General features: G+C 42.3%; 2 protein-coding genes across 4 annotated transcripts in view; one reads left to right on the top strand and one right to left on the bottom strand.

Annotated features, from left to right (window-relative positions):
• The first annotated feature begins 407 nt into the window (after positions 1–407).
• On the top strand, positions 408–6,286 carry Mpeg1 (macrophage expressed 1). The gene is given in 3 exon segments (XM_020178683.2): positions 408–431; positions 2,266–4,407; positions 4,409–6,286. Coding segments are annotated over 2 exon segments (2,241 nt in total). The 5' UTR covers positions 408–431; positions 2,266–2,325; the 3' UTR covers positions 4,568–6,286.
• Positions 6,287–6,922: 636 nt separating this feature from the next.
• Dtx4 (deltex E3 ubiquitin ligase 4) overlaps positions 6,923–27,904 on the bottom strand; it is a 36,684-nt gene continuing 15,702 nt past the window's right edge. Inside the window, exons 3-10 of one of the 3 annotated variants that reach the window (XR_012438647.1) lie at positions 26,390–26,451; positions 25,817–25,978; positions 22,529–22,614; positions 21,538–21,690; positions 18,310–18,471; positions 13,755–13,844; positions 12,043–12,401; positions 10,240–10,345 (exon numbers count right to left, since the gene is read on the bottom strand). Coding sequence is in view for 2 of the 3 variants with exons in the window: in XM_074046233.1 (XP_073902334.1) it covers positions 10,112–10,345; positions 13,755–13,844; positions 18,310–18,471; positions 21,538–21,690; positions 22,529–22,614; positions 25,817–25,978; positions 26,390–26,451 (949 nt within the window). In the remaining variant the exon portion in view is untranslated. Of the gene's footprint in view, positions 10,346–12,042; positions 12,402–13,754; positions 13,845–18,309; positions 18,472–21,537; positions 21,691–22,528; positions 22,615–25,816; positions 25,979–26,389; positions 26,452–27,904 lie in introns of all 3 variants that reach the window. The other 2 variants (XM_074046233.1, XM_020178684.2) reach the window with 2 other exon arrangements.

Genomic DNA, 27,904 nt, shown 5'->3' with positions numbered 1-27,904 from the left:
CTTCAACAAAACTAGTGATAAAGGCAGAGTATGACCTGCCTGGAACTGAGGAGGGAAGGGGGTAGAGCGTGGGAGAGGGGGCCAGGGGGGAGAAATGACCCAAACAATGCATGTACATGTGAATAAATGAAAAATTAAAAAAATTGTTTAAAATTATTGTGTTGGCTGTAAAATGGTTTGTACAACAATTTCACTCTTTTTGTCTCTTTTACCTACCTTCATTTTTTTTCTATGATGAAAAATGAGAGGATTACTGTAGCAAAAAAAAGAAAAGAAGAGTGATTTGATGTTTAGAGATTTGGGAAAAGCTGATTATAGAATTGTTAATATTCACCTTGTCTGTATTCTCATTTCAGGAGAGTGAGGTCACAACAGGATCCAGAAAATAGAAAGCAAGGAGTAAGAAATTGCCAGCATTTCTCCACAAAAGTGTAAGTGGCATCTCCATCCTGAGCTTTTGTCCCTGAAACAGTTTGAAGAGAAGTATGCACATACTGTACTATTGGAAGTAGTCAAGGGGATTCAATTCTCATTTTTTCTAATGCTGGGATCCTCTGTGAGTGAGTTTGAACTAACTGACTAGAAATTAACTGAACATCCATTGCAAAAGTTTTGGTTCTTTAGCCAAAAACAGACTGGATATTGATTCATAAATAACTTCTTCTTGGGAGACTGTGTAAGTTAGTTTCCTAAAACATGACATGCATTGATCCAGTATGTGGCTTTTCTGAATTTTCAGAACACCATCAGGGTTTTCTTTTTTCCATTTTTTATTTTCATATATTAGTTGTACAATGAGTTTTTACTGTGATATTTCCAAGTATGCATCGGGGTTTTAAAAATGACTAGTAATGTCTATGAAGCTTGGCAACTGGCCCCACTTTTTTCTAAAAATCCTTCTCAATTACAGCAGTGACAATCTGAGTTAATTCAATTCTTTGGTACCTTTTCTTCAGGATGAATACAGGTAATAGCATCAACCTGTGAACTAAAACATGTCTTTTCTCAGTCTCAGCTCTGTGTCTGGTTCATGGTATGATTTTAGGAGCCATGAAGATACAGCTGGGAGCTTCATTAACTGATGTAGATTTCCTGGATATCATTAAAAGTACTAAAACACACTGTAATAATCCTACATAATTGAGCTGGATTTCAAGTAATAGTAGTACTTCATCAATGGATGTGGAAACATTGTTCTAAAGTATGGAATCTAATAGACCTGGCATTGGCACACAAAAAAAAATTCATGAGAGTATGTTTAAAAATATAGCAAGTGAATTGTGGCTTGTATAAAATAATTGAGTAATGTAGAGCCACATTCCTTTTTATGCACCTCTATAGATTACATGTACTTAATGGATGAAAAATTAAAGGTATAACAATGTATACCACTGATTTCAAACTATGCACACTGAGAAGATATATACAGGTGTGTGTTCCTGCACATATATATCTTGGCCACTGTGTGCTTTTAATAAACTAAAAGCTACATTATAATGTCACCTTTGTTTTTGATTGAACATTTCCCTCTGAAAAGAAAAGACAACACAGTGTGGGGACCCTTCACCTTTACTCCAAATGCTTGGGACAATGCAAACTGAGGTTTTCCAGCGTATTGCAAATACAATTTCCTCTTCTAGACCCTTAAGCAATGCTTCAAATAAAGTCATATCCAAAGCCAAGACTATTAGGTCTTATAACAATGAGACTTCACAAGGCATGTGTCCAAGGTTTTCACTCCTTTCTTCTGTGGGAACAGCCTCCACCCTCCAGCAAATGTAAACCTAAGGATTGTCCTTGACCTACAGCCAGCCTGATTTTGGTGGATACATGGTATCTCAGTAGGGGTGTTGTTGTCACTAATCTCTGAATTTCCAGTAAAAGGAAACTGGCTTAGGAGTCCCCGGAGAGAGAAGTCAGGCAAATCATAAAACATCAGGCCCAGAGAATGAACAAAAATCAAAACTTAAGCCTTCTGGTGGAGGAAGTGGTAAGGCACAGGGTCATGCTTTTTCTGGGTGCCCACCCCTTTTGCAGAGTAGCCAGTGGTGGGTGTAGGATGGGGAACACAGGGTAGTCAAGGGTACAGTTTTGTGTTTGCATATCTAGTACAGAATAATTTTTCAAAGTCTTAATAGTCTTTATTATTCCAACCAACTCTCATTTCCCTATTTTGCAATTAGACCAGCCTAAAGAGGAACTGGTGGCTTTAGGAGAACTGCTGAAATTTCTGTTTCAGCAACTGCTTTCTTTCCCATCTTTTAGTTCACACCAAATTTGCTGGAGGACACTTAGGGCTGGTGTGTGGCTGGGGTTGTCTGCACCATGAACAGCTTCAGGACTACAATCCTCCTCTGGACCATAGCAGTATGCACAAGACTAGACAAGTCTCTGGGAGAGACAGATGAAGCTGGATTTCAAAAGTGCAAGGATGCCTTGAAACTACCTGTCCTGGAGGTCCTGCCTGGAGGGGGCTGGGATAATCTGCGGAATGTGGACATGGGACGGGTATTGGACTTGAGTTATACTAACTGTAAGACCACAGAGGATGGACAGTACATCATCCCTGATGCAATCTTTACCATTCCTCAGAAACAGAGCAACTTGGAGATGAACTCAGAAATCCTCGAATCCTGGGTGAATTACCAGAGCAGCACCTCGTTTTCCATCAATACGGAGCTCTCCCTCTTTTCCAAAGTCAATGGCAAATTCTCTGCTGAGTTTCAGAGGATGAAGACCCTTCAAGTGAAGGACCAAGCTGTAACCACCCGAGTTCAGGTAAGAAATCTGGTCTACACAGTCAAAATCAACCCAACTTCAGAACTTAGCTTGGAGTTTAAGAAGCAGCTCATGGACATTTGTGACCGTCTAGAGAACAACCAGACTAGGATGGCCACCTACCTGGCAGAACTCCTGGTCCTCAACTATGGCACCCACATCATCACCAGTGTGGACGCTGGGGCAGCTCTTGTTCAGGAGGACCATATCAGGTCCTCTTTCCTCCAGGACAGCCAGACCAGCCACACTACTGTGACAGCATCTGCTGGAATTGCCTTCTTAAACATTGTAAACTTCAAATTCGAGGAGAACTACATCTCTCAGAATGCCCTGACCAAGAATTACCTCTCCAACCGAACCAACTCCAGGGTGCAGAGCATTGGAGGGGTTCCGTTTTACCCAGGCATTACTCTCCAAGCTTGGCAGCAGGGCATCACCAATCATCTGGTGGCTACAGACCGTGCTGGCCTGCCTCTGCATTTCTTCATCAAGCCGGACAAACTGCCTGACTTGCCAGGCCCCTTGGTGAAGAAGCTGTCTAAGACTGTGGAAAACGCTGTGAGACGTTATTATGCCTTCAATACCTATCCCGGCTGCACAGATGTTGATTCACCCAATTTCAATTTTCAGGCCAATACAGATGATGGCTCCTGCGAGGGGAAGATGACCAACTTTTCCTTTGGTGGGGTTTATCAGGAATGCACCCAACTCACAGGGAGTGGAGTTGTCCTCTGCCAAAACTTGGAGCAGAAGAATCCACTCACTGGTGCTTTCTCCTGTCCCTCTGGCTATTCTCCAGTCCATCTCCTGTCTCAGACCCACGAGGAGGGTTACAATCACATGGAGTGTCAAAAGAAGTGCACCTTCTTTATCTTCTGTAAGACAGTGTGTGAAGATGTGTTCCAGGTGGCAAGGGCTGAATTTAGGGCTTTTTGGTGCACAGCGAGTGGCCAAGTACCTGAAAACTCAGGACTTCTCTTTGGGGGCCTCTTCAGCAGTAAGAGCATCAACCCCATGACAAATGCACAGTCATGTCCAGCTGGCTACATTCCACTGAGCCTCTTTGAGAGCCTCAAGGTATGTATTTCTCAGGATTATGAGTTGGGATACAGGTTTTCAGTCCCCTTTGGTGGGTTCTTCAGCTGCACAGTTGGGAATCCTTTGGTGACTTTTGCCATGTCCAGTGACTTAGGGGCACCTTCTCTGAAAAAGTGTCCTGGGGGCTTCAGTCAACACCTAGCCCTCATCAGCGATGGATGTCAAGTGTCTTACTGTGTCAAGGCTGGGGTCTTTACAGGGGGGTCCCTCCCCCCTGCTAGGCTCCCACCTTATACTAGACCACCCCTCATGAGTCAGGCTGCCACCAACACTGTCATAGTGACCAATTCTGAGAGTTCTAGATCCTGGATTAAAGACTCTCAGACCCACCAGTGGAGGCTGGGAGAGCCAATAGAGCTGCGTAGAGCCATGACTGTCATCCATGGGGACAGCAGTAGTCTATCAGGAGGGGCAGCAGCTGGAGTCACACTGGGGGTCACCACCGTCCTGGCAGCTGTCATCGCCTTGGCCATCTATGGCACCCGGAAGTACAAGAAGAAGGGATATCAGGCAATAGAGGAGGAGAGGCAGAGATTGGCTCCAAGCTTTGCAGCAACTGGAGACACCCCAGACCAAGATCAGGAGGAAAATCCAGCTTAAATTCCTACAGCATAGTTTCTGTCATCTTGGACCTAGCTTCAAGCATGTGTTACATTATTTCTTTCTCTACTTCTGCCTTCCTAAGTATTGAAGTGACAAATGCAGCAAAAAGCAGGTATAACTTTGTGACTTCCTGTTTAAGTCTGTGGACCAGGAAATTAAAGGAGCTATATGAACAAGGTTGGGTTAGGGAGAGGGAGCAATTGTGACTCATTCAACAAAAGCCACTGTGGGCACTAACACATAATGGGGGTGTCACTTACTTGTCACTTATTTTCTTCACCTGAATGCACGTGTGTAAAGAGAGGGGAGGGGGAATTGTGGACATTTGGATTTGGAAACTGCATTTTGTCTCAGTTTGTAGTTGTTTCCAGTTTGTGAGCTGTCAGAATCTGCCTTAAGCACCACCCTCCCTCTATTTTATCTTTTAAAAGCTATTTGGGTTTCATGCTCCCAGAAGCTGACAGAGCCCTGAAAAGATAAAGGAAGTCCTTCCTGGCCATGGTTTTTTAGCTTCAAAGTTTAGCTCCCTGTTGATAGACTGTGTTGGTTGTCTTAAAGAAAAGATATTGTTTATACCAATTCCACTTTTTGCAACTGACCCACAGTTAGGACTTACTTAGATCATACCACTCTTGGACTTCTGTCTAGTGTCACCAAGGCCTCAGAAAATATTTTAACTTCTATTACGAGGCCAAGATCAAAGGGATGATGGCGAGACAAGCAGTAACTTAAGAAAAACATTCTGGTGCTCTGGGAAACTTGGAATTCTTATCCAACTGACTTAGCTCATCATAAATGAGACACTGAAAGGAGCTATAGTTCATTAGATAGATCAAGCATTATGGTTTCAGGTTCTATGTTAACAGAAAACAATTCCTTCTCTTCTATCTTCCCATCACAAGTGTGCATGCACACACACACACACACACACATACCACATGCTAATAAGAATGTCCTAGGAATGAAAAAGCAAGAAGTCAAAGTAAGGCCACATCTAAGTATTTCTTCCTTCTTAAAACCAAAACTGTATAGAAAGTTCCAATTACTGTACCATTATTTTTTCTTTCTTTTCACTGGTAAAAAGGGGAATGATATGATCAAATCCATGTCTTCAAATGAATTGAATAAAGCATCCAGAACTACTTTTATTTATTTCAGTTCCAGGCTGACTTTCCTGAGGCTTCTGGATGCATGACTGTTACCTGGTATTACTTGGGGCTTTGCTCAATTTTAATACCAGTCCTAATTAATTATAATAACCTCCACAAGATTAATGTTCCTCCACAAAATCAAATGTTATTAGTGAGTTATTGTCTGTGAAGGGTAATTTGTTCTCTCCTTGTTAATGTCACAACTAGGGCTTGTGTTTATGGTAGACCCTTCTGAAGAGCTTGAAGTGTCCAGCCTGTGGGAAGGTGAGAACAGGAATACCCATTCATTTCCTATAGAGATACAGAGAAGTCAATAAGAGAATTGAGCCTTGCTCACCCCACTACCCAGCCAAGGCCACTGGTTCTGTAATCTCTTCATTTAACCCTGCCTCTTCAGCACAAAATGTTGTAAACCTCTGGGTGTTTTGTGGGTTCTGGGTGTTTTATATGTTTCAGCCAAGCTAACCACTTTTCTACAAAGACTGAGTTTCCTCTATGAATTCGTTAACAATTACTGACTCAGAAGGCAATATGCAGCCCATGACTTCAAGATTTTTAATGTACTAACTGCCCATTGAAACAGAAAGTTCTGTACAAACTTATGTTTCTACTAACAAAATTGCCCGTAAGTATGCATTAAAATATTTACTAAGGAACACTGTCTGACTGTCATCCATATGATCAGGATGTGGGGGCTGCAGTTCACATTTGTCAAGTCACTTTACAAAGTCTGACCCTGGGTGTGGGGGTCTCAGGCTCTGCGGAGTTCTAGTTTCCTGACTGATGATCTTGGCTGGGGTCTGTGGAAAGACCAGTCCTGACTTCTGAGCAAACCACACCCTATGGACTACCAGAGATGGAGACAGATTGTAGTGACAAAGGTGGCTCTGCATTTGCATTTTATTTTTTTATTCTCATTTTACTGGGGTGATTAATACTAAACATTTATATGCAAAACAACAGCCTGTAAATGATTAAAACATACACTACAGTAGTCATGTGAAGCAACCTTTAAGAATCAGCATTTTCAATTTTAAAGATGAACTTTTTCCCACAAGTTCACATACCCATTTCCCCTAACCATGTGGTCTGTTTCATTGGAGGAACAGAGAGTTAAACCAGGTCAAATGTGTGGGTAGAAAAAACAATGTGGAAAAAATTTAAAAATTAAAGAAAAGGGACTTTCCATTTATTTGGTAGAAGGGCTTGTGGCTGCTAACAGACATGTGGAAAAACCCCAAATGCCTCTCAGGTGCACTAATCTACAAAAAGCAGAAGGTTAACAACAACAATCTGTGGTTGTTCATTTGCCATTTATTGTTCTGCACATACACCTCATGAGCACCAGGTGGCGATGTCCTCTCATAGAGCAACACCAACAACTTCAGAACACAGCAGATACAAACAGAACAAATTACACTTGAACATTTACCTGCCCTCTCCCAGAAGCCCCACCTCAGATGCCAGAGACCACAGACAAGGAAAGGGACAGGGGTCCTTTCTTTCACCACACCGGCCTTCCCCCTATCCTCTCATGCACACAAAAGTGCAATACCAGGACAAGAACTTTTGACCAAGTATAAAACCACAGAGTTCAAATTTTACAAAAGGGAAGGGGAATGAAAACACAAAGGCACACGCAATCATGTATATACCACATAATCTCTTAAGGGATGACCATCTGACTAGGTGTGTCTCCAATCCCCTTTGTCATTCTTGGAGACTCAGAGAAGGAGAATTAGGTTGCTGGTGCTAAAAACATGAAAGAAAAAGCATAGGGTCCCGTGTTTGGGCCGGGAGAACACAGCAAGGCTTCTAGTGGGAAACACCCTGTGTCAAAGTAGTGGATGACCAGGGCTCTGCTGGGTTCTCACTGTACCTGTCTGGGTTGGCACAAGAGAAAGGGCAAGGGAATGCCCCCTGCCTTGCCTGGCACAGTGTTAGAAAGGAAATCCAAGGCCATTTCTGCCCAGAAAGTCAAAGAAGAGCAGTTGAGGATGAGGGGGCCCCTACTAAGTATCCTCAAAGAGGAAGAGAAATAGGGCATAGACATATCAAAGTCCTAGGGGCAAAAGCTTGAAGGTGTGACACTGACTCTCAAAGCAGTATTGTCACTGGTACACCTACTCCCTTAGACATCCTCTTGGGTCCTCTTCCTTCTGCCTTTGGCTGTCCCCTTCCCATTTCTGCCTGATGAAGTCTCTTCCCATAACCTGTTTCCAGCTATCAAATCATATCTTCATTTCTTCTCCAATTCCCACTACTTCATTGTATTTCCCTATCCATGGACACTCAGTCTATTTCCTCATCTTTGTGGCCAAGAAGACTGGCATATAGTTGGCAAGGGTGCTGAAGAAAGAGATGATACTAAGCCTACAATGAGGCTCTTTTAACGATCTGTGGCATGTGGCAACCTAGCAAAGGTTATGAGGCATGACATTAAAGTCCGTAGGGATGTCTCTTCCATTTAGTTCTATTTCCTTCCTGACTGTGGCAGGAATTTAGCCTGAGGTGCAGTGAACTCAGGACCAGTCTCCTGGTCTGCTGGTGGGACAAAATGTCTTCCTGCTGATAGGAGAGACTGGAACTAAGATGGCAGGGACAATTCCTCCTATCAGTGTTTCCTCTAGTGGAGCTGATTAATGTCTCTGTACCCATTTGAAGAGTGAAGAAAGATTCAGCACCAGCAAGTTCCAAGGAACTAGGTGACACTCAGGTGAATCCACTAGCCACACCAATGGCAAAATAGCCATAGGCCCAACAGTAGGCAGCTATAAAGCTGGTGCTCATGAAAACCTGGCCTTCGGTTCTAACTTAAGTACCATTTTTGAAGGTTCTTTTGTTTCTATTTTTTCTAGCATCAAAAACCTTCCAAATCTTATGAAATGTATATATGTATATATATACATATCAAACCCCTAAAACATGAGGTATATAAATTCAAATTAGTATCTAGAGGAACTTCCCCCAAACACGTAAATCAAAGAACCCATTTTCCAAGGGGGAATTGAGTTTCTCTTCTTGATTCCTCCTTCTCTCCTCTCAGATCCCCCAATCCATTCCTAATGGGAGCCAAAGACAAGAGGATGTTGGGACAAAATAAACAACATCTTAGGATGCAACCCAGATGCTTGTTAGACAAGACCATAATGTGATCCCAATCCTGTTAGGAATGAGTTAAAGAGGCTTCACCACAATGCTCTAAGTCTGTAATAGTTGGGGGGGGGGGTGGGGCCCAGCACCATTTCTGGGCTTGAATTGGAAAATTTGTATGGAGACAGATTGAAGTCCTCATAGAAACAAGACTGGATGGAGGTTGGCTTTGATTCAATCTTGAAAAGAAAGGGGTCAATCTAGTTATCACTTTAGCACATTTTCTCAAGTACAGTTCTGTCTCCATCAGGGTATAGGTTTATTATGAGATGTTCTGACCAAGGGTGAGGAAAGTCAAGGGATCATCCCCGGACTGTTTCATCTCCATCAGAGCTGGGGTTTGATATTTTGTGAAACAAGAGTTCAGGGATATGATGCTAACCTGGCCCCTGATGCACACATACCCCACACACATATGCACACACACAGATGGCCAGAGCTCAGTATGGGCTCCACTCACAGTGACTTTATGAAATTCATGGAACCTTTGAGCTGGTCTGGAATGAATTGGGAAGAAGGCTATGGGTTCCTCTCCCTGAGGACAGTGCAGATGCTCAGTGGGATACAAGCTCTGGTTTGATCAGAGAGGGGCTGGAAACAGCATCCTGGGATGCCACCCCAGAAAGGAATTCCAAAGTCCTTCCATCCATTCAAGAGAACCAGATGCCTCTTTGGACAGGTCAAGAGTGTGCAGAGGAGGGCAGGGCCTGCACAAGCCAGGACTGTGATGAGAACTAAATGAGCTCCCAGAGGCTTTTGCCTTTCTGAGCCACTAGGCAAGAAGTGCTTCCTCACTCTACAAAAGGCATTCAATTTCTGATGTCACAGCAGTTTAGCGGTCTACCCCTTGCCCTCCTGTCCCCAACTTTGCACAGTGTGAACTCCCTGCCTCCAGTGGAGGAGAGAGAAGTGGAAACTCCGCTCCCAAAGCCAAGTGGAAGCAGTGAGAAACCAGCTTAGGCAAGGATCCTAGGCTTCCCCAGGCCAGGGTATGGAGTGCCCAGGCACTGCCCATACCCCAAATATGCTGAGCGTGATCCCTACTTGGGGGAGGGTGGGATGGAGGCTCTTGCCTGTCCAGCACCAAAAACTCCATGGGTAAAGACTGGCTGGCCTTCATCCCATGTCCCCTTTGTATAGGATGAGGTTTATATGAATGATGTCTCCTTACTCAAATGTCTCCTCCCTATGGGTGGGAAGGAAGAGGGATGGAGATAGGGTAAAAGGGGAGATGAAGGAGTTGGGAGGGCATGACACCAACTTCTACTTTGACTCTCCTCACTTCTGCCCTGTGGTAGGACCCTGAGGTCCTCAAATCTTCTCCAACCTCAGTCCTTCTCATGGGCAGTGCTTTCCTCAGAGATGCCCTGAGCAGCCAGTTCAGCTAGCACGTTATCCAGGTAATTGGCATCTGGGTATCCATGGCCAGTGAGATTGGAGCCAAACTCTGTCTTGTGGTGCACCTCATTCCAGATGACAGTATCTGACTCGCCCGTGGTGCTGGAGGTACCAATGGCAAAGATTAGGCGGCGATCCCAGGCCACAAGCAGCAGCTTCAGAACCTAGGGGAACAAAGGCAGAAGACCAAAAGCAGACATTCATCATTAGTCACTCACTACTCCCTGGATGACAGAATCATCCCAAGGGTCCCCCCCCCACCCCCTCCTGTTTTGCAATACCCTAAACAATCCCGTGGAGGAGAAACAAATTTAGACTTGCAGTCAGGGAATTACAGGTTAAGTATTGAATCTGTCAATGGATAACTGTGTGACCTTGGACAGGTTCTAGCATCTCTTCAAGTTTTAATTCCCTTATTTATAAAATGGCAATCATATATTATCTGCCCCAAAGGTTGTGAACATTGTAAGATGTAAGGAGAAGGACTGAGGTTGGAGGAGATTTGAGGACCTTGGGGTCTTACCAGAGGGCAGGAATAGTACTGCATGAGAAGCACTTTGATACTAGTGCATGGAGCACATTACTTAAAAATGTCAGCTGCAAACACAATGACTACATTTTTAAGCAAAGGATCTAGAAATTGAAGGTGCTTATGATCTGACACCTGAATTTCTGCCCCTCACCACCACTATCTTGAGGTGAAATTAATTTACCAACAGCTGAAGTTGTGGAATATTTTGCTAGTGACACCTTGCAGCACTTTGACCTCTTTCTGGCTACTGAAAGCTGGAAGCCAGGTATATGGCAGGTGCTTTTATTGTCCCTATTTTACAGTGAGGAAACTGAGGCTTGCAAAATGTTCTAATTCAGTTAAATTCAACAAAATCATGGTCAAGCAAGACTAATCTTTAATTTACTATTTAAAGTCTTGGTCAGAGCAGTGTCCACCATCAGGAAGGCACCTGATAAAAATTTCCTCATTCAAAACTGAACTATTGCAAACATGGTTTTAGCTGGTGGTTGGAAAATCATAATAGTAGAATAAAAATACTAAACTTAAAAATACCAGTTATTTAGTCACACAATGGTTGCAATAATTGGATAAGAGAGGTAGTGTAATTATTCCCTTTTTCCAGAGTAAGGAAACAGAGATTCAGAAGATAAAAACAAACAAGGAAAAAATTGCCTTGGTCTTATACCTTGTTAAGTGTTTGGAGGGGGCAGAGGTTGTGGAGGCGGGGGTGGATTTGACCCCAGGACTCTGCTTGACTCCACAGCCCATGGTCTGTAGCATGCTCAGTGGAAGTTACTATAGATGTACAGGCAGAGACTGCATTGGAGCTGAGTCTCAGGAAGGGGAGGATTTGAGGTATATCAACGGGGGAAGATGTGTACACATAGTAAATAAATATAAGCCCAAGACATGGATAATTATAACAACTGTCATCACACTGCATTTTACAAATGTTACTTTCACTTAATTCCTACGATACTCTGTTCACACAAACAAAAATTATCATCACTACTTCATAGATTAGGAAACAAGTTCTAAGGACATGAATGTTTTTACCAATTTCCACAGAAAATAAATGGCAGAAGTAGGATGGGAACTTGAACTGGCCTGTCTCCATGGTCTTATTGTTCCTAACTTTATGACAAAGCTCAAGTTAGGGTCCTGGAACAGCAGGTGTGCGAGGGACAAGGGTCTCACTAAAGAGAATTAGTAAGTGAAGAAGGCTTAAGCCTTCTGCACTTTGTGAAGAAGGGAAAGCTATTAAAACAGTTGTTTGTTGTTTCTAAATTTCATTTATTTTAAACAAAGGATGTTGATGTTGTAAACTGGTGCTTTGGCATAACTGACCTGGTGGCAGGTTAAAGATGAAGCATTAAGTAGGTGGGTTGTAACTGAGTCAAGTCATTTGGAAGAAGTAAGCTAAATGGATGTGGTAGATAAGTTAAAAGTCCAAGATGGTGAATGTGTCTAGTCTGGTCCCCTGGGATTTAGAACAATTCATTAACATAAAGGGAAAGCCTGGGAAAAGGGCAACCCTTAGAAACGCTATGAATCTACTTTTAACATAAACTTTTACAGTGGAGAAATTTAGCCAACAATTGGGAGGTAGATCTCAGGTTCTGACACAAAAATTGGGCTTGTAATATTGTGCTGCACATCTTCATGACGTGAATGACCCTCATTGTTCCAAACTCTCTGCTTCTTCCCTGGAAGAAAAGAACACATCCAGATCTCTGTCATGAGAACTATGGTACCTCCCGGTGTTTTTCCCTACCTCACCCTTCCTGGCTTGTCCATGACTTGATGGGACCTATGAAATGTGACTGGAAGTAAAAAAAAAAAACAAAACTTGAGGAAGTCTAAATGGGATTACACACTTCCACTTGGAGTCTGCTTTGGTCCTCTCCCCATTCCCCAGGAAGGGCATGAGCCACAGAAGGGCTGCTTCTTTGACTTGGACTCCAGAACAGGAAAGCACATGGAGCAGTCTGAAGCTGAATGTGTATGTACCCCCTAAATTCATATGTTGAAATACTCACCCCCCAAAATGATAGATAGTATTAGGAAGTGAGACCTTTTGGAGGTGATTAGGTCATGGGAATGGACTCAGTGAATGGGATTATCACTTTTATTAAAGAGAGTTGGGAGAGACTCCTTGTCCCTTCTGCCATGTGAGGACATAGAAAGAAGGCTTTGTCTATGAACAGGAAGTGGGCCCTCGCCAGACACCAATTCTGTTGGTGCCATGGTCTTGGACTTCCAGCCTCCAAAGCCATGAAAAACAAATTTCTGCTGTTTACGACACACCGGGTCTTTGGTATTTTGTTATGACAACATAGCCACGCCACAGCGTGCAAAGTGCCTGAAAACTACACAATTGTGGAAGTAAGCTGCTGAGATTTGAAGAGAAGACTGACTAAACCACACTGCTTGACCAGTACTTCACCCCAGTGCTCCCCTTAAACCAATGGTTCTTATCCATTTTGAGACCAGGAAAGATTCTGAAAATCTAATGATTGTTCTGGCCTGATCCACAGAGAGACAAAAATAATTTCTTATTTTAACCAGTGTTTATAGAGTCACTGAAGTATGATCGTGAATTACTAGGAATCCAGAGATCCAACCATTCCCTCTGCTGTTTTGGAAAAAATATATAAAAAAAAATTCCCACCAATTAAGAATCTCTGCAAGAGCAGAGTGTGGTCTGACCACTTTGGGACCTTGTAAGGACGAAGTAGGTATTAGTTCTGCATTTCTATCAAGCTCCTAGGGGTTAACAGTGGTGTTGCTCCCAGGTTTGAGCGGCAGGGCGCTAGACAAAGGATCTTAAAATATATACCCTGAAGTGGAAAAAAAAGCCCCATTCCTCCCCACCTGAAAAAAAAGTTCTAATCACACTCATCTTTACCTGTGGTTGACTCAGATATGACCTTGTCACCATGTTTATCCAGAGTTAAAAAGAGACCCAGTTCTCTCTGGCCTGCACCTTGTAAGGAGCAAAACATTAGACCCTGACCTAGAACTAAACTCTCTAGCCCGACCGAAACATTTGCTCTTACTTTTCTCCCTTTCTCGCTGTCTGGAAGGTAACAGTGTCGAGGGAAGCCACGGGCACTGAAACTCTTCCCAGGATTTGGGTGTTCTGGCCCCTGAAAGCAGAAAGAAAGAAAATAAAGGAAATTTTTTTGTTCTCAAAATTTTCCTGATGAGAGGAGAGACAAGCTGGGATTAATTAAAATTATGACAATCATGATGGCCATACAGTCTAGACTGAGAACAGATCCAGAAAGCAGTGTGAGTAGTCACTTGACTCACATGCACGACATCCTGAGATTGGTCCAGAACACTGCTTCCCAGCAAATTAGCTGGGATCCTCTTCTGAAGCTTTTGCTCCCCATCTTCTGGATAGGAAATGACGAGGTATACTCACCTTGTGGGATTGTTACGAATATTAAGCGAGCTTGGTGCCTGAGGCATAGTGAGGGAGCTCAGTATATGTTAAAATCATCATCATCTTCACTTACTGTTTTGCAAATGAAGAAAACTGCAGCCCAGAAAAGTTAAATAGTTTCCATAATGTCAGTGGCTGTGCTGAAATCTAAGCCCAGGTTTTCTAAGTCACAATCTGGACTTCTTACCTCAGAGTGACTCAGAATAACCAAGTGCCTCCAAGCTGAGCCACGCAATCAGAATTTTCTGGAAGATTCCTGAGACATCCCCACGCCCTTCTCTTCAAGGGTTTTTATTTGTTTTCTTGCTGACAATACAGATTGCGATATTCAGGACTAAAAATCTCCTAATAACATCTCAGTTATTGTCATCTAATACTTCTGTTCAGTAGTCAACTAAAGCAGAATTGAGTCTCATCCAGATGTGATGGTTTTAGATATAGTTTGTCCCCTGCCAAACTCCTGTTAGCATTTGACTGCCATGGCCGACACATGGGGACTTTAGGAGGCAATGAGGTTATGGGGGGGAGGTTTAATGCTTTCTAAAAGGACTTCTCATTTCATTCCCAAAAGATTGGACTAGTTACTGTAAAAGTGTGTTGCTTTGAAGCAAAGCTGTTCCTTGTGTTCTCCCTCTTTGCACATGTCCATTTGTCCTTTTGCTTTCTGTCATGAATTGAAGCAGCCTGAGGTTCTTGCCAAATGCAACCAGATACAACTGCTGACCTCAGACTTCCCAGAGCCATGAAGAATGTGAACTTCTATTCTTTGTAAATCACCCAAACTCAGGTATACTGTGACAGCAACAGAAAACAGACCAAGATACCAAGCTTCGTAGTCAGGGCCCAGAATGGTTCCACTGGTTCCCTTCACTGGCTCATGAAAAGCAGTAACCATGCACATAGTTTCTACCCATACAAATGTTTACCTATAATTTCTAAGCATTCCTGAATTCCTCAGGGAAGAAAACCATGTTTAAGAAACGTTTTTCAGACAGGACTGTAAAATAGGTAGTGTGTGTGTGGAGGGGTACTTGTCAGAGAGGGGAGGGTGAATGGAGGAGATGGAGGTGAGGGAATATGGTTGATGGGCTTCATATACATATATGAAATAGTATGATGAAACCTCTTCTAATTGCTTTAAGTGGAGTACAGAGAGGCTTGCGGGGTGGGGAGAGATGGTGGACCATCTAACCAATGTATAATGTAAGGCTATTTGGAATTATCACAATGAATCCCCCCTGTACAACAACTATATCCTAATAAAAACGGAAAAAGAAAACCTTTTCAGATACAACCAATATAATATCGATTATTTCATGCAACTGTGGGTACAAGTTCTCCCCCATGTGAACAGTAAATGTGTCCTGGTTGAATAAAGGAATGAGTGAATGAATAATGAAAAACTGCAAGAACACACAAATATTCATTTTCTCTTATTATGCACAATAGCTCTGAACTGATAAGAAAAATTCTATGCTTTGTATTTCTTTTGGAATAGCACAGGATCATTTATAATTTAGCCACCTGAATGACAGGATGAGCACAATCAGGATCTCAGAGATGGAAATGGTCCCTGTGAGCTGAGAGAAGCAATATCTTTCTAGAGATGCAGGATTTCAGAGCTATGATTTCACATTCCTAGTAAATCACTACAAATGTACACCACTGTTGTTAAATCAGGCTGCCTTACTGAGGGGCCAAGTCTGATCCTGGCTCCAACTGCTCCTCTCCTGCCTGGAGTGGCTGATTGTGTATACAGCTCAGAGTCTGCCTGGCAGTGACCCAGTAAGGCTATGAGTTCTGGGCCTGTGGCCAGGTGGAGCAGTCACGACTCTGCCTGAGCCTAGCCCAGAGCTTCTTCCCCAGGGAATTGTTTTCTGCAGTGAAGGCAGTGGTTAAAGGTCTCAGCTCCTCACAGAAGCCCAAACCCATGTGGTCCCTGGAGTTCTGAGAGACACAGCACTGACCATCTTGCTACTGACTCTCAGCAGTGAGTCTGCAGAGTGGCTATGCTAAGCACTGAGGCCTGTGTTTCCTTTGACAGGAGTTGCAGAGTTTCTGGAGGAGACAGGACTGTGCAGAGGCAGCAGGAATCCCCCCTGTACCCTAGTGCAGGCTCTCTGTTCCTTAACAAGAAGGCTTGGAAAAGTAGCCTTATCCTGAATGAATGCACCACCTTGTTCTTTGCCTGCATCAATGTGTTCTGCTTCCCACCCTACAGTTTTTCTTGACTCCCATATTTTCATTCATCCCTATTATTTCATCAGGCTGCCTCAGAATCAGTTCTGAAGTTTCCCCTGACCAACATCCAACCATATCTCACTCTCTTATCTTGGCCCGTCCCTCATTTAGGTACTATGACTAGAGGCTGGACATTTGCACCGGTCTCCTAAATAGTCCTTTTCTGTTCATCCACCATTCTTACATCAGAATGGCTGTCCTACAGCATGATCCCAATCACATGTTGTCCCATAATCCTAATAATATACCCAGTCTTCAGGGGCTCCCCACAGCCTAAGCGAAATCCACATCCCTGGCCTTAAATTTCAAGGCTTCCTATGACTTGGCCACAATCCCTCTCAATGCTAGTCTTCTATATTCCCATCACACTTCTTCTCTCCACCCCTTTTGCAAGTCTTAGGCCCCAAGTTAAACTATTATTACTCTTAAATATCTCACTATTTAGTTATATTCTCCAACGAAAAATTCTCACTTTCATTTCTTCACATCTTTCGAAGATCTGTTAGAGAGTGACTTTTACCACAAAGTCTCCTCCAGCCTTCTTGACAGGCATACACAATCCCTTTCCTCTTTACCATGACAAATAGGATCCACAAAAAATGAAGGTAACAGAGTGCTCAGCACCTTAGTACTGTGCCAAGCACCCTGAGATGCATATACAGACAGTATCTCTCACATCTACAACACCTCTTCCTTTTAGGTTCCCCAGTATATTACTGAAGAAACCAAGCTCCACAAAGCAGGCAGTTGTCCAAAGTCACAAGCTAATGAAGACTCAGACAGGAACTCCAGTTCTAACACAGGCTCATCAAATTTTGAAGGTGTTTCCCCTTTGTCTATACTGCCTCTCAATGTCTGCATCCATTTTTTGCTCTTTGGGTTAGTTAGTGAATTATATTTATCTTTCCCTGACTGGTTAGTAAGTACCCCAAGGAATAATCATGCTTTATTCAATTGTTTTATGGGCTGTCATTACTTCCCTCTTTCATTTCCTCATCACATCACTATTTGGAAGTACTTTATTTATTTGTTTATGATCTTTCTGGCACCACTAGAATGGGGATCTCAGGGATCATTCATGCTTTGTACATTGCTTTTCTAATACCTTGAACCCACCTGAACCACATTCCACATTCAAAACATTTGTTAAATAAAAGGAAAAATGAAGTAATTCAAATAGAAGGGAGGGAAAGAGGGTGAACTAATGGATATTCACTAAAGAAATGAATCCAGTCTGTACTTAGAATATTTAGAAAAAGCTTCACTGTGTGAAGGAAGGGCTGCATTTGTATTTATTCACAGGAATACTTTACAAATTTGTTCTTCAGGACTGTCTTTCAAAAACCAAAAAGGAAAGAAATGCCCACAAAAAACCAAAGCCAAGTGTAACTATCAAATTTGAAACACAAACAAATGTTAGACAAATAAATTGCACCTCCAGAAAATTACTCTGCAGATATACTCACATGTATACAAGATTATTCATTGTAGCATAATTTGTTGTAGCAAAAGATTGGAAACAATCCATATGAACATCAAACAGAGATGGTTGAATTAAATTATTTATACAATGGATTATTACACAGTCATAAGAAAAACAAGGGAGCTCTTTTTACACTGACACGGAAAACTCCATGGACTGTATTGTTCATTACAAAATGCAGGGTATGAAACAAAGTGCCTGAATGTCACTCTTTGTGTAGAAAGAACCCTGTTGCTTGTGCACAATGAACCCTGGAATGATATGTGAGAAAGTAAGAACAATGGTGTGAAGGGGGAGGGTGTGTGTGGATGGGGGTGAGGTCTATACAAGGGGACAGAGTGGGGAGGGGGATAAGAGTGGAAAGGAGACTTTTCATGGTATAACATTTTTCCTGCTACACTTAAAAACAATAAAAGCGGACTGCTGTGGGTGGGCTCACCTGAATGCCAGGGGGGATGCTGTAGATAATCCGGATGGTTTTGCAGTCTGGATGGCCAGGCAAGGAGTGGGGGATGAGGTGGTACTCCATCTTCCCTGGAGGCTGTGTGCCTGTCTTCACCCCATAAATAGTCTTACAGGTTGGACACTGCAAACTCCCATCCTGAGGGGTCAAGGTCAAAGCAGCAAGATTGGGGAACAGTTTGGGTAATGAACTCCCCACCCAATCCCCAGAGGTACCAAAGATCCAGGGTCAGGAGGACAAAACACCCTCAACTGAATAATAGACCTAAAATCCTGCCCAGCTACTTATGCTGTTTCTGCCTTTTCCAAAGCAATAGCAAGAAAATTCCACAAATAGCCCCATGCTCCATGCTAAAGGATGTAGCAGAGATGTCTCTGTCCTTGAGGGGGTGGCCAGATAAATAGGGCAGGAAACCTACACAGAGAAAAACTATTTAACTATTAACTAACTACTAAGTGAAACTGACAGCATACACTTGGGAGCACTGATCACCCAATTTTTGTGCATCAGAATCACCCAGAGAGTGTCCTAGAAATAAAGATGTCTGGACCCCACATCAGGCCTACTGAATCAGAATTGGGAGGCAGCTGGGGGCATGGCTCAAGTGGTAGAGCACCTGCTTAGCAAGCATGCCTGAGTCAAACCCCAGTAGTGCCAAAAATTAAAAAAAAAAAAAAGAATTGGGAGGCAGAAAAATGTGAACTCTAGTCAAACAGCCTGGACTTGATTCTCAGCTCTGCCATCTACCTTCTGTGTGACCTTGGAAAAAATGAATTAATCCCTCTAAGTCTTGATTTCCTTGTAGAGCAAGGACTATAATAGTACCTGTCTCTCTAGGTCATTAGAGAATTAAATGAAATAATCCATAGAAGTGCTTAGCCTATAGCACTTCATACACAGCATACATAAACTTCATTGGTATATTTATGATTTCTGTGAAGAGACTAATGCCCACAAAGGTTTAGAAACCACTGCTATGAAAAGATAAATTGGGCTATGCTGTGCTGGAATAAATGAAGATGACTTTGAGAGAATGAACCTTGAAGAATAGTTGTGAATTGGCGTAGAAGGACGGAAGGTAAGTTTTGTATAAACAACTAGAGGAGGGAATGATTGCAGTATTTTAAATCTTGCAGTAGAATTTATACTTCTAGGCCTCACTGACTAGTATTAACTGGGGAGGAATTATTAGCCCCTTTTATAGAGAAGAGAGCTGAGGCACAACAAGATTTTTGCTGCGAGCCAGAGCTAGAAATCCAGAGGGTCTTCTGCACCTCAGGGACTCTGCTAGTGGCATAGGGGGTTTTATGGTTTAAATCTGAAATGCCAACCAAAAGGCTCAAATGCTAGTTGATAGGCTTTGGGAGATGGATGGGACCATGAGGGCTCTGACCTCATCAGTGGACTGATTCATCCATTGATGGAGTCATAATTTAAATGCATTACTGGGAGGTGGTAGAGAGTTAGGTGGGGCCTACAGAAGGAGGTGGGTCGCTGGGAGCATGACTTTGTTCAAGCTCTCTTTCTCACCCACTATAGATTGAAAGTGTAAGCTAAAATAGATCTTTCCTCCTTTAAGCTGTTTTCTCAAGTGTTTTGCACAGCAATGAAAAGTGACTAAATAGATGAGTTCTGGAAGTAGTGATGTAAAGAGGTGTAGTTTCATCACAGAATCTGGTGAAGTGTCACATGATAAGGTGGGAAAGACCTACAGGAAGGCCTGGACAGCAAACCTATTCCCAGGCTCACAAGAAACAAGGATGGGGGAAATGTAGGGACAGAAGCATGAGCAGGCTGGGAATGATGTCTGAAGAAAGTGCTGCTGCACAGCTGCAATCAAAGCTCTCTCAGACAGGACATGGGACATCCCCATCTCTTTAGGAAGACAGAGATCCTCTGCAGAGGTATTTAGGGGCATTTCCATTCAAGCTCCACTCATTTAAAGGAACAGCTCATCTTCAGGGCAACTACTTTTTGAAATCAGTGTCCCATTCTCTGCTCTAACATTGACTTGCTTCATGACCTCGGGTGAATCACTCCATTCTCTCTGGGTCTTTTTGTTCCATGTGTTTGAGAAAATAGACAAACATTTCAAAGTATTCATGTGAAGCAAAACAAAGGATAGTGCCTTCAGAAACACTTTTAGAGAACTACAGTCATAAATGCAAAGAGTTATTGGATGTTTCTTGAACACAGCATCCAAAAGGGAATGAATGTGCTAAGAAATTCCTCAAAGCCCAAAGGAGCCTCTGAAAATGGGAGATTCTAATGAAATCTTTTAGCCCTTGGGATCCTCCACCACTGGGAGCCTTACTCTCTGAGACACTGAGAAAGATACCAAGGTAGACACTTTGGGGACTTCAACCCAATATGCTATATAAAGATGAAATATTCCAACCATAATACAAGTGATATATCATTTTGAATAACAATAGTAAGAACAATCTTTACATTAGTTACTGTTTTTACCTCTATTTTCCAAATGGAAAATGAAATCTCAGAGGGGTTGAAAATCTTACTCAAGGTATTTATCTCATAAGGAAGGATCTCAGCTCAGGTCTGATTCCTCTCTTGCCTCTACTCTTCTCCACAGCAAGAGACACACAGAGCAGACCCTCAATTGCAGAGATTTTCTTGGATGAGTAAGAGGTCGGGAAATATTGGGGAAATCTCAGTTTCAGTTGCAATGCAAGCTGGGCCTGGAGGAATAATTGGGATTTAAACTCATGGAGAGGGGGAGTGAAAATAAGTTACAATGTAAGATCACTAGCCTAGAGAAAGAAAGGTGATAGGAACCCATCTACACTGGTGTGAATGAGCACTCACTATGAGTCCAGCACTGTGTTAATAACACCTTCTGTTTCACTGATGGGGACCTACTTCATCCAGCAATGGGTCATGACCTTGAGTCATTCCCCTCAGAATCCTCAGAGGCAAGATCTCATCCCCTTTAGACTACCACAGAAAGAAATTCAAGGAGTTGGATAACAGGGTCAAGAGATGGTGAAGACAGGTTTTGTTAACCTTGCAATTTGGGGAAGAATTGATCCTGCTGAGAGCAGCCAGGATGTTCAATCCTGCCACCCTAGGGTGCCTGTATGACTGCCAAAACCACCTGGGGGAAGAACAAAGAGGGCCTTCATGCGCTTGATCCTTCACAGCCCAGTGTAGGAGGTGGCAGCAGCACCATAGACTGACACTAACCTTATTCCCATTGTTGTACATGGCAACCAGGCAGTAGATGTGGTAGACATGGCCACATCTGGACAGCTTCCCCACCAGGTCAGGCTTGACCATTGGCTGTGGACCCTTGTAGCCTGAGGGGGCTGTGAGGCGCTCCATACAGATGGTGCAGTCCTGGAAGAGGAACAGAACAGAGAGGACATCAGCTCTCACCTATCCTAAATGGCCAGGACAGGTGGTTCCTGATGATGCAGGAGGGTCAGATGAGTGGTTCCACTTCTCTTCTAGAAAGTTTGCAATCCAAGAAGGATGCTTCTAAGAATTTAATATAGTTATTTTTTTTGCTTTACACAAAAGAGAAATTTCTCAAATAATTCTTGGTAGTGGTACATGTTAACTTGGGTTCGTCAACTACATTGTAGTCTCCCTGACAATGCACTGCCCATCTTCGATGCACTCTAATGGCTTGTTGATGGACACACTGACAAACTTTGTTTAAGCTAAACTTCTATAAAAGAATTGCATTCCAAATGTACTGGAGGGGCTGATATTTAAATAAATCTACCACAGATTTCTCAACTTTTTAGCACTGTTGACATTTTTGGCGGGGATTCTTTGCTGTGGGTACTGTCCCCAGCATTGTGTGGTACCTAGCAGCATCCCTGGTCTCTATCCACTAGATGTCAGTAGCATTCTCCCCTCCAATTATCACAACCAAAAGTGTCTCCAGACATGGACAAATGTTCCCTTAGGGGCAAAATCACCTCAGTTAAGAACCACTGGTCTGTATCAAACCCATTTTAAAGCACATTCACATGGATTACCATACTATTTTTCTTGAAATCAGTGATATAAGGCAGTATAAAATTGGTTAAGCCACAGCCTCAGCTCTGACCCATGAACCTAGAAGCCTGGGTGTCACCTTGATCAGGTCTGTATAATTTAGAGCTCCTACCATACCCTGCAGAAAACTATGACAGAGGAAGTGCTCAGGGTGATGGAGAAGGCAAACCTTTCCCCACTTCTCTTCACTCACTTCCTCTGGTGGGTGCCGGACCTTCTGCAGATACTTCTTCAGTACTTCTTCTGGGGTTTTACCTATGGGTACAGGAGGATCACTTTGTCACAAGGCAGAGGTAAGGAAGCAACCAGCTTTGCCATCCTAAGTATACCAGAAGGAGAGGAGCCCAATTCAAAGCATAAAAGGGAAGCAATTCATTCTGCACCTGGACTTAAGAATTTGAATGAGAATGCAGGTTGTGGGAGACAGACTGAGGTGGCTTAAGGAGTGGCAAAGTGTCCACATCTGCTCTACAGTGACTTCCCTGACATTCCTCTTTCTATTTTCAAGAAATCTACATTTTAACTGAGAGAGGTTGAATGAGTTTCTCTTCCTTATAAACAAAGGACCTGTACTTGGCCAAATGACCCACTGAGATAATAGAAATTAAAGCACTTTGTACTATTACATGTTAAACAAACATTAGGCAGTCTTATTGCATGCATTTTGCAATTTGATAAATGCTGTTTATAATGTAGCATCAAAGTGAGATTATTTTTGTGGTAGCCAGGAAGTTATGACCCCCAGCTTCAGGACAGTCCTCCTTGGCTTTGAATGGTGCTGTGCTGTTCTGTGGGTGCCTACAGATGCAGCCCAGCTGTGGGAAAGGGTGAGCCTCTGGAAAGCATCCTGACAGGCTGCAATGGATTGCAGATTTCTTCAGGAGCTAGAATCTCAGGAGGCAGGCCAACCTGAAGACAGAGGATGGGGTCTTACAGGCGTATAAGGAGCCACAGAGGAAAAAGTTTCAGTACCATCTTGGGCTACTCTAGTAACTCCTCTGAGTTTCTGTCTTCTCACATATACAATGGGGAAGAATAATAGCACCTACTTCAATGGGAGGCTTTGACAACTAATAAGCTAGTATGTGTACAAGCCTTTAAGCATTTTGCCAGATAAGGGCACAGTATATGTTATAAATAATACCAGGAAGAGTGGGAAAGTGCAAAATCCTGATACTTCTTATTGGACTATGAGAAAATAGTCCTTTGAGTTCATTTAAGAAGGGAAATTTTAATAGACTGGAAAAGTAGGACAAGGGTTTGAGGAAGTGGATCATGCAATAACTAAAAGCTGAGATTCAGGCCTTTCCACCTACTTTCCTGCTTCTCTTGTAAGAATTAAGATAATTTTGAGAGCCTATCACTTGCCAGGTCCTGGGCTAAGTGTGACATACATTTGATCTAACTCAAACTTCATAAATATCTTGCAAAGTGGAGATTTAGGGGGATGAGTAAATCCTTTCACAACCAATGCTAGCAACAAAAGAAAACCAGCCACAAGGCTGAGTTAGAGTCCTTTGGTGTCAGGAAGATATAGGTTCTGATCTCTTAGCTGCTGAATTCTGTGCAGGTAGGAAGGGGTTCCTGAAGGAGGGTTCAAGTGGCCATAGGGTCTGAAGGCTTAAGTAGACATAGACAGTGGTTATTTCCCAATTGTCATAGATACATTTCAGGACATATCCACTAAATACTCACTATGGACATTTTTATCCCATCATAAATTTTAGAAAACAGATCATCTACATGATCATCCAACTAGCAAGTGACAAAGTTAGGATTTAAATCCAGTGTTTTCAACAAAAGAAATGGTCTCTAAATTGAGAGGCCATCCACAGAATGGGAGAAAATCTTTGTTAGCTATGTATCAGACAAGGGACTGATAACCAGAATATATAGGGAGTTCAAAAAACTAAACTCCCCCAAAATCAATGACCTAATAAGGAAATGGGCAACAGAACTGAACAGAACTTTTTCAAAGGAAGAAATCCAAGTGGCCAAAAAACACATGAAAAAATTCTCACCATCTCTGGACATAAAAGAAATGCAAATCAAAACCACACAAAGGTTCCACCTCACTCCTGTTAGAATTACTACCATCAAGACCTCCACGAGGATGCAGGGAAAAAGGAACCCTCATACACTGCTGGTGAGAATGTAAATTAGTACAACCACTATGAAAACAGTATGGAGGCTCCTTAAATATATCTGCCATGCGATCCAGCAATACCACTCCTAAGGATATACCTGAAGGAAAGTAAGTCAGTTTACAATAAAGGCACCTGTACACCCATGTTTATTGCAGCACTATTCACAATAGTGAATAGTGAATATTTGGAAATAGCCAAAATGCCCCATTACTGACAAATGGATTAAGAAAATGTGATTTTTATACACAATGAAATTTTACTCAGCCACAGAGAAGAGTGAAATATTGTCATTTGCAGGTAAATGGATGGAATTAGAGAATATCATCTTAAGTGAAGTTAGTCAGGCTCAGAAGGCCAAAAATCACACGTTCTCTCTCATATGTGGAAAATAGAGTTAATACAAATATAGCAGTATTATAAAAAACTGGTCACATTAAGAGGACATTACAAATGAGAGGGATAGGATACAAGAAAGAAATTAAGAAGATGAATGTGGTTGATATACTTTCTATACAAGAATGAATATAGAATTCTGAAACCACCATAAGAAAGGGAGGACAGTAGAGTGAAAAAAAAATAGAGGAGATGAACCAATTGGGGTTATAATGCATATATACATGGAAATATCACAAGCAAACTCCCTGTGTAGTTACATTTATCTCAAATAAGCAAAAATTTCATGTTTCTCATTTTATCTTTTATGTTTTTTCTTCTACAGAATCAGAGAACAGAAGGGTGGAACAAGTTCTTCCTGGGTTGGGGAGATTGACACCATTGCGGGGAGGGGAAGTGGTGGGAAGAAGGGTAAGGGGATGAATATGGTGCCAACAACGTGTACACATGTATGTAAATGCAAAAATTATACTTGTTGATACTGTTCCAAGAATCTGGGGAGGGGGGAGAAGTAGAGCAGTGGAAGGTGGGAGTTCAAGTATGATCTATTTGATACATTGTAAGAACCTTTGTAAATGCTACAATGTACTCACACCCAGCACAATAAAAAATAAATAAACAAATAAACCAATGCAGTGTTTTAGTTCTGATGCCAAAGTGATCTTTCTCTTCTAACATATTTTCTTTGTACAATACTTAATACTTTTATGTTTCTGTATTTTTTGCACTGCACGTTGATATTTCTCAAGGTATTTCTATCTGATCCATGCACAATCCAGTTTGATATAGTCATCAAAAACTACTATGCTAGTCCACTTAGCAGTTGCAGAAATTAAATCACAGAGGCTAAGGCAGCTATTAAAGCTAAGGCAGTCTTTGACTCTTGACTTGATCCCACCAAAGGAAGAAGCTGGTACCTTTCTTGGCTTGCTTTTTGGTGGTCTTGCGGCTTGTGTTGGAAACCCCTGGGATTGACTTTATTTCGCTCTTGCTGACAGGAGGTGGATGTAGGACCAGCTTTGGTGGTCTGGTGAGACACACAGGCAATCCTGCTGCACTCATGAGGATCCCAGTGATTCCTGGAAAGGGAAGGGCATGGGTGAGGAAAGACTGAAGAATGTGCTGTCAACACTCCCCAGATCCCTCCCTTGCCTGACTCTTCTTTTCCAATAGAGAGTTCTCATAATTCTGATATTCTCTATTCACTCATCTTTAATAACACGCATGGCTTTTTTGTAGTGGTACTGGGGTTTTAACTCAGGGCTTCATGCCTACTCGGTTGGCACTCTACCAATTGATCCACACCTCCAGCACACATGCTTGTTTTTTGGGGTTTTTTTCCCCACATGCTTAGTTCCCCTAAACTCTTCTTGCCCCTTCTGTTTCTTAAAATCTCTTGTTTCCTTCAGTTAGCATCAAATTCTCTCCTTTTTACAAACGCTCATCAGCTATTTCATTACTTTGATTTTTCTATCCAGGGTAGCTCTTACCTGCCAGGGCAGGATTGACAGGACTGGACCCATTTAAGTTTTTCACTGGGACAGTGGGGACCCTGTGAAAGAAAAGAGCAGATATATCATGGTTTTGAACCATTTTTGATCCTATTTAAAAGTGCAATAAATCCTTAACAAAGCAGTGAGAGGTGACATCTTCAAAACCAAAGTCAGACAATGTCACTTCTTCACTCAAAACCTCAGAACTCAGAATGGCTCAGTGGACTCAGGGTCAAACTCAAAGTCCTAACAAGGCCTACACAGCCCTACATGATCTGCCAAAACTCACCACCTTAATTTTCTTATCTCCCTGGCCTCTGTCATCACTTGCCTCCCACTCTGCTCTTGCTGTTTTTATATGCCAGGCACCCTCCCACTTCAGAGTCCTTGCATACAGTGTTCCATCTGCCTGAAATGCTATTTTACCAAGTAATTGCTTAGTTCCTCCTTCACTCAGTCAATCTTGGCTCAGATCTCACCTTTTCAGTGAAGTCCCTGAGAACATCTTATTTAATAAATGCTACCTACCTCCCCATCCCAACTGGGACTCCCAAACCTTCTTCTTATCCTGCTCTATTTTGTTTTCATGGAATGTATGATCTTCTAAAATACGTTGGTGCTTCTTATCTCCCCTTGTAGAATTCAAGCTCTGTAAAAGCAAATACCTTTGTTTTGTTCAAAGTCTGGAGCTAGTAGGCATTCAATCAATATTTGTGAAGGAACTGAAAAAGTGAAGAAGCAAGTTCAAACCTGAGTGAACAGATGAGCCAGTTTACAATGTTTTTAAAAAGACAGAGTCCTAATACTGAGCAAAAAGAGCAATGCTGAAGGTATCACAATATGCGACTTCAAAGTATACTACAGAGCCATAGCAATAAAACCAACATGGTACTGGCACAAAAACAGATATGAAGACCAGTAGAATAGAATAGAGGATCTGGGTATGAACCCACACAGCTTGCTCAACTAATTTTTGACAAAGGCGCCAAAAACATATGATGGAGAAAAGATAGCCTCTTCAACAAATGTTGCTGGGGAAACTGGATATCTGCCTCCAGAAAACTGAAACTAAATTCATGTCTTTCACACTGTACTAGTTTCAACTCAAAGTGGATTAAAGACCTCAGTATAAGACCTGAAACTTTGAAGGTAGTGCAGGAAAAAGCAAGGAATACACTAGAAGCAATAAATACAGGCGAGGACTTTCTCAGTAGAACTCAAGTGGCTCAGCAACTAAAAGAAAGGATCAACAAATGGGACTACATGAAATTAAAAACCTTCCACACAGCAAAAGAAATGGTTTCTAAATTGAAGAGACTGCATACAGAATGGGGGAAAATCTTGGCCAGCTATACATCAGACAAGGGACTGATAACCAGAATATACAGCAAGCTCAAAGAAATAAACTCCTGCAAAATCAATGACCCAATGAAGAAATGGGCAAATGAACTGAAGAGAGTCTTCTCAAAGGAAGAAGTCTGAATGGCTAAAAAGAAAAAACATGTGAAAAAT

This window comes from Castor canadensis, chromosome 1, assembly GCF_047511655.1.
Source record: "Castor canadensis chromosome 1, mCasCan1.hap1v2, whole genome shotgun sequence".
In the NCBI taxonomy this organism is placed as follows: Eukaryota; Metazoa; Chordata; class Mammalia; order Rodentia; family Castoridae; genus Castor; species Castor canadensis.
The sequence above is the reverse complement of the archived record's forward strand: the minus strand, read 5'-3'. Positions and strand labels throughout refer to the sequence as shown.